General features: G+C 46.7%; 1 protein-coding gene across 1 annotated transcript; it reads left to right on the top strand.

Annotated features, from left to right (window-relative positions):
* The first annotated feature begins 338 nt into the window (after positions 1-338).
* On the top strand, positions 339-5,656 carry PTS (6-pyruvoyltetrahydropterin synthase). The gene is made up of 6 exons (XM_033005532.2): positions 339-829; positions 1,629-1,708; positions 3,142-3,164; positions 4,188-4,244; positions 4,565-4,635; positions 5,136-5,656. Exons 1-6 carry the CDS (start codon positions 765-767, stop codon positions 5,275-5,277), a joined length of 438 nt encoding a protein of 145 aa, XP_032861423.2. The 5' UTR covers positions 339-764; the 3' UTR covers positions 5,278-5,656.
* The last annotated feature ends 1,280 nt before the right edge of the window (positions 5,657-6,936 follow it).

Genomic DNA, 6,936 nt, shown 5'->3' with positions numbered 1-6,936 from the left:
CTAAAGCAGAATTTCAACTCAGCTGAAAGGGTAGCTCAAAGGTACTCAACAGCATCATGTCTCCCTATACCATCGTGCCAAGCCCACTTGGACACAGATGAACAACAGCGATTTGAACCGTAAAATGTGTGTTTCTCAGTCTCACATCCCATCCTTCAGAGCTGATCCTTCCCTCTCCTGGAAGCCCATGTAGAAACGTTTGAACAGCTGCTGCTTATCCTCACGGTGATTGCTGTTCCCAGAGTTCCCTGTTTTCAGCACCGCTCAGTGATTCAGTGAAAAAGGAGCTAGTAAACAGCTGATGCAGGAAGGCTTTTGCTACAGCAGATCACACCGACGGTCCGTGGCAGCTGCTGTCATGCCTCTGCATTTGCCCGGGCTGACGCAGCGGCTCCCAACAGCCTTTTTTTAATTTTCCCTCTGTATCGCCGGCTCATCCCAGATCGCGGTGCGTGCGCAGGAGGCGCTCGCTGCCTGGGGACAAGGCGGAGCAGCCGCGCCGCGGCGATGACCGAAGCAGGCGCTTTGCCCACTTGCGCGCCCGCCCGCTGCGCCGGGCCGAAGTGAGGCCCTGCCGTAGCGGCCGGGGGTGGGGCTGAGCCCGGCGCCGCGGGGAAGAGGCGGGCGCCCCGGCTGCCCCCCGCGGGCCCGGGGCTCCCGCCCGGGCTCGGGCAGGACGGGCGGCGCTGCCGAGCCGCCGCTGCGCCCCGGGACGCGGGGGCGGGTGGAGGCCGGCCGCGCCGGCGCACAAGAGCGGCCCCGCCATGGCCCCGCGGCGGGCGCGGGTCTCCCGCAGCGTCTGCTTCAGCGCCTGCCACCGGCTGCACAGGTGAGCGGCCGCGGCAGCCCGGCCCCGCCGGCCCCTCCGCGGCGGAAAAGGCCTCGCAGCGCGGTGCGAGCGGCCCCCCCCGAGCCGGGCGCACGGAGGCGGCCGCCCAGCTCGGCCGCCGGGTCGAGCGCTTCCCGGCTCGCCTTGCTCGAGCCCGTTCTCTGCAGCCTGGAGCAGGCAGTCCCGATGTGAGCCGTCGGTGCTCAGCAGGGTTTTACGAGGTCGGAACTTCTGTTTTTAAATGGGACGAATCATGCTTGCGGTGTGTAAGCAACAAGCTGCACCCCTAATCTCTCTCGCCTTTTTCTTAAAATCATATTCCTGAAGAGTGCCTTGACCTGAAATACTCCTCGGCGTAGGCACTTGAATTTCTTCAAAGGAAAGGTTCGGAGAGGGAAGTCATCCTTTACGCTTCTTGGAGAAGCTCCCTAAGCTTTGTTAGTTAATTATAACGAATAAAGTGCATAGTTTGCTCCGGGTGCTTCCTCCTGGGAGCCCAAGTGATTTTGCTATATCTACGTGTGAATAGCTGTTAGTCTTCATACAGCAGTGGTATTAGGTAGTTGTTAGGAAACCTGCATATATAAATACAAAACTACAGCAAAAAACCCCCGTTGCCAACAACATCTTTTCATGGGCCAAATACTACTCCGGTTCTGTTTGTGCCTCCAGAGTAGGAAAAGCTGGTGGGTTAAATTTGGGAGAGTGACTAGACGGAAGAGCTGGAAAGCAGTCACTGTTGAAGTGAAGCCCTTAACATCCATAATGGACCCTGAAATGCCATGTCTATTTCTCACAGTAAATCCCTGAGTGATGAAGAAAACCTGAAGCTGTTTGGGAAATGCAATAATCCAAATGGCCATGGGCACAACTATAAAGGTAAGAAGTTGTCTTCCATGCTTGCATGTGTAGTCATGGACAGGGGCTGCTCTCAGGCAGAGTGGCTTGAATGCGGTATAACCCATGGGAGAGCTGGGCTAGTCACGTCTCTCAGCAGTTTGATATGGCTTTTAGTGTCTGATTTTTTTTTTTTTTTTTTTTTTTTTTTTTTTTTAGGATTAGAAGGATTCCTTAGTAACGGGAGGTTGAACCATGGCATGGATTTGCAAGCTATTAAGATAAATTGATAATATATATCTCAGAATGTCACTTGATTAATCAAATCTACTTGCTGATAATCTGCAAAATCAATGTGTTTTGAATGAAGATTTTTCTGAGCAAGAGACATACAATTTAAATGGCCCACAAACTTTATTCAAATGTTGTTTTAACAAGTTCTCTTACCATCTATAGCCTGTGCACATAGAATCAGATCTCTCCAGTTATTAGGCTGGTTCCCTCTTTAATGCTGTGTATCATAGGTACCCTGAAACCTCTGCTACAGAGCTGCTAGCTTTACCAGGGAAGACAGGTTGAGAAATTGTTGGACTGAAAATCTGCCCTTCATTTTAAAGCTGACTTACAGGCACAGTGGTTATTGCTTTCTCATATAAGAAGGACTTTACCACTGTAAAAAAAAAAATAGCTGGAAAGCTAGGGAGATGCCATTAGAACTGTTCCTTGGGGTGGGGGGAGAGAGTGAGAAAAAGCACACAAAGGGGGTTTTCCTCCCCAGGGGAGAATCACAGCCAGGCTCAAATCACTGTCTTTCTATTTTTGTGAGTTCCCCAGTGAGCTGTGATTTTGTTTTTAGCTCCTGGGATTAGTGGGAAGAAATGCTGAGTTTAAGGATTATGTTTCCAAGTGTTTGTCTCTATTGAAAGGACTTCTGGGCGGAAATGACACCTTGCAGTAATTCTAGTTCTTTGAGAGTTGGTGGCCACTTCATCCCTTACTTTCCTTTTCTGGTATTCTGTTATGTTGGATTTATAAGCTGACTCCACATCTTATGGTCTTAGGTTCTGGTGATTTAATGGGCACCTAGGGCATCTGCATTGTCCAGAAGACTTTGCTGAGCAAGAGACTGTGGTGACCTGGAGTGTGCAGGGCACAGGCTGTTACGAGTAGGAGCTTGAGAAGTCATCTAGTCTTATCTCTGCCTGTAAGGGGCACTTCTGGAATAGTGGTGTGTCTCTGGGCATCAGACCTTGAGGTATGCCTTCTTTGACAAGTTGAGTGACTCTAGAGTCATTATTCTTTATGGAGTGGATACCCATTTTATGAAAACAGTCCCACTTTTAAGTGCTGGGAAGCCTGCACAAATCCTTGTGGATTAGTGATGAGTTGGTTGTCTGTCCCAATCAGTAGTGTACTTTGTTGTTAGGTTCATGGTGTCCCGGTGTCATTGTGACCTGATGTTTTCTTTCTTTCAGTTATAGTCACTGTGTGTGGAGAGGTAAGTATGATCAACATTTTTTTTCCATTCCTTAGGGTGGCAGGATAGGTGGGTCCACATCTTCCACAGTAACCAAAGTTCTAGCTCAATCGCTACGTTTCCCAGGGTGTTTGTGGAAACTGTATATGTCACTATAAAAGGTTTTCTGTAATCACTGTCCTATTTATCTTGCTTCTAACAAGTATTTGCAGGTGACCATCTTTAAGTCCAAGGTTCGTAATCATCCTCTGGGCACATAACTTAAGTCTGCCAGAGCCTCACTGCAGAATGCATAGGCTCTGGTCACATCTGTGGGGCACCTTTGGATGACTGCTGAGCCACAGGGAGGCTTAGCTCTTCCAGTAAATGATTTTATCTGCTGTTTTATCAAAGTATTTTGCTGAAAATATAAAAGAAAATTCTGCTTTTGCAGTCTTTTTTCACCCTTCATCCTGTCATTGTTCTGTGTATTCTCCAGAATGAGTTTTTAGATAGCACTTTGGTTTTGATGTTTTCCAAACAATTTTTTGAGGATTTTCAGTTCATAGGAAAGGGGGTTTCTATTCACATCTGCAACTAAAATTTTAAAGTCTCTTCCTTCTACATTCCCCAAGTATGCCGTGAACTAGACAACTTGATTTTGTTTATGGAGCTTTGCCTTCTCCAGATGGGAGGATGCCCTGAGCTCAAGCTGGTCTCTGTTTTGTCCCTGGTTGTTCAAACTAACAGTTTCATGCCTGTTTTCCTGCTTATGGTCATGCTAGATTGTTGCCTGAAGACTGTTTCAGTGAGCTTTTCCTCCCTGGTGTCAGCTTTTATGAAAGACTGGAACCACTGGAGTTGTTTGTTTGCTGTATCTAGCCTTTGGAAACATCACAGGCGTAGAGTTGGAACTCAGTGTGTAAAGGTGGAAAGCTATTTTTCTTGTGGCTCAGATGTCCCAAGTGCACAGATATTCACAGTCTGATTTATACAGGCCCATAGCAGCCTTGTTAACAGGGACGTGTAGCTAGGCTACTAATCTCCCTTTTGTTTTCCCTGCAGATTGACCCAGTCTCAGGAATGGTTATAAACCTGACAGACCTGAAAGAATATATGCAGGTAATAGCACTATTTTCCTACACATCCCCTGGGAGAGTTGGTTAGAGCTTAGCAGTTTGTCTAATACCAGGGTGGAGGCATGGTGAGTTGATGATGGTAGGAAATAAGGAAGAAATTAAGGAATGATTTAAGACTAAAATGCTTTAGCACTGTGATGTGAGGCAGTACCATGTCTCCAACTAGGAAGTTAACAGGTGGATGTAGGGATTTTATCCTTTCTTTACATACTGTTGCCTTGCTCCGGTACAGTGCGCGTGGTAATTTGAACCTCAGGTCGGCTGACCAACCAGGACAAGATTGTCACTGTTTTCTTTCTGCAGGAGGCGATCCTGGAACCACTTGACCACAAAAACCTGGATAAGGATGTGCCGTACTTTGCTGAGGTTGTGAGGTGGGTGATGGGGACTCCTCGTAGCATTGGTTGCAGGGTCAAGGAACAGCCTTCAAGGCTTAGTCCTACATCTGAAGGAGCAGCCTCGATACCTGTGCATGTCAGATGCTGGGTGCCCTGCCTGCCTTCCAGCCCTGCTGCCGTGCAGCCTGCCTCACTGTGCAGGGCCGGGTGCAGGCCTGCTAGGGCAGATGCCATCCTTCACACCAAGGAAGGTACCACTTCCTTGCACCTGAGGAGCCTTTTGCAGACTAGCACTTGCCACATGAGCCTGCTCTGTAAGCAGCTTGGGGAGACAGATATCATCTGTTAATTAGACCTCATTTCATCCATGTTTGCTGGCGGTGGCTCAAGCCCCGCTTCCATTCAGGGTGTCATCCTGGGAAAGCTGCCCCCCTGACTCCCTGTGGCCTTTAGCAGGCCCCCCTGGCCCATTCTGCATACAGCTTCCTCAAATACCATTGCTGTCAGTTCTGAATCTCGTCATGTTTCACTCTTAGCACCACAGAGAACGTTGCAGTATTCATCTGGGAAAACCTCAAGAAGCTTCTGCCTGTGGGAACTCTTTATAAAGTCAAAGTGTATGAAACGGACCAGAACATTGTTGTTTATAAAGGAGAAGAAACAATCTCTGAGAACTGAAATGAACTTAAGCTCAAAGTGTCAGAAACTGTGCTGCATAATCAGATCAGTGGATTACTTCAACCCTGCTCACTGTATTTCCTGCACCTAGACATCGGTTATGTATTATGTTAGGACAAATACAGATGTTTCACAAGAATTCTTGCAGCCATCTAGCAATTCAGGTTCTCAGAATTTGTTGATTTGTTTTTCTCAAGACCTTCCTGTTTTGCAAACCCAAGCCACCAAGCTGATGTGAAATTTACAACTGTGCCATGTTAAATGAAGCAGCTTTCTAGAGAGAAGATGGCCTGGCAAAATGTATGTCCTGTCTGGCCACAAAAGGCTTTGATTTTTCTCTAATTAAACATTGGATTAATTTATGATTTTTAATAGCCTAGGATTTGGTGGTGTTTTGCTTCTTGATCAAATAGAGAAACATTCTTGAGAATGATAACTATAGGATTCTCTTTTTTTCTTTTTTTTTTTTTTTTCCCCTGTGCTACAGACTCATTTCTTCCTGTGGCTAGTAGGTCTTTCTCTGTATAAGGAACTAGTATAGTGAGCAATATAGTTGTTTACAGAACACTTCCCAATGCAAATTGCAGAGCTAAAGAAGGTATGTTGTTAAGAATCAGCTTGGGAAGCTGAGGAAACTGCGAAGTCGGAACATGGCAGCCCCAGTGGTGCCAGAGTGCCCCAATGAATGGGTGAAAGTGGAAGTAGGTGAGAATAAACACTTAAATACTGGTTATCCAGCTGGTGTCCCAGAGATGCCACTCATGAGGTTTGGCTGAGAGAACACTTTTCATCTTAGAAAATTCTGTCTGACTGTCTCATTGTAGTGCAAATACTCACTTTGATACCCTGTGGTGCTGTGTCATCTCAGGGTGAGTACAGACATACAGACACAGTCCTCACCTTGCTGAGGAGTCATCCCTGCTACAGGAGACTTTCCATTCTGCATGTGATCATGGACAGCTGAAGTAGTAGGGGAGACCTGTGATACCTTGAGTCTACATCCACTGAAGCCTCTGGAAGCTTGCTGTTACAAGCAGCCAGATCAAGCATGCTTTTCTTAGGGAAGTTTTTGTGAGTTCTGTAGGAACAGGATCAAACTCTATCCTTTCATCTTTCCGGAGAAAGCAGTCAGCTCATGTTCCTGCTGCAACGATCAACAGTTACTTGGTATTTGGTATTTTCGTCGTCAGAATAGCATGTTGAGAAGGCCTTGTCGACAAAAGAAGCAGTTGGTATGCATCAGTCGTTAGGGCTGCAGGTTCACTTGCAGATTAGGAGATGCAATTCTCTTCATATGTTGTTACAAAAGGAGGAGGCTGTGAGATGAGTTTAAACGAATACTAACCAAATTATTCTGAAGATTCTGGAAATTGTAGGCACACTCTGAAAGCTAAGTGCTGGAAGAGGAATGCATGTAAAACCAGGTAGGGTACAGCTACTGTACAATTCTTGTGGTTAAGAGCTGTAAGATTGACCTGCCTGTCCAGAGGCAGAAGTGATAGCACTGTGCATGATTCTCTTTATCGCATGAGCAACGTCCTGAAGAGTAAGCAGATTTGGCCATGAAAAATAACTTAATGCATGTAATTTAAAAAGTGATAGCCAGGGTAATAATTTCCTTGCTTTACAAGGAAATTATGCATCTGAAGAATGGTAGCA

The sequence above is a fragment of the Tyto alba genome, unplaced genomic scaffold (genome assembly GCF_018691265.1).
Source record: "Tyto alba isolate M040663 unplaced genomic scaffold, T.alba_DEE_v4.0 Super-Scaffold_32, whole genome shotgun sequence".
Taxonomy (NCBI): Eukaryota; Metazoa; Chordata; class Aves; order Strigiformes; family Tytonidae; genus Tyto; species Tyto alba.
The sequence above is the reverse complement of the archived record's forward strand: the minus strand, read 5'-3'. Positions and strand labels throughout refer to the sequence as shown.

What these genes read in the sequence shown, in the direction of transcription:
- PTS (XM_033005532.2), top strand. Translation starts at nt 765, where the DNA reads ATGGCCCCGCGGCGGGCGCGGGTCTCCCGCAGCGTCTGCTTCAGCGCC. An exon ending in GCCTGCCACCGGCTGCACAG is followed by an intron (nt 830 to 1,628) that starts GTGAGCGGCCGC and finishes TATTTCTCACAG; the next exon opens with TAAATCCCTGAGTGATGAAG. An exon ending in TAGTCACTGTGTGTGGAGAG is followed by an intron (nt 3,165 to 4,187) that starts GTAAGTATGATC and finishes TTTTCCCTGCAG; the next exon opens with ATTGACCCAGTCTCAGGAAT.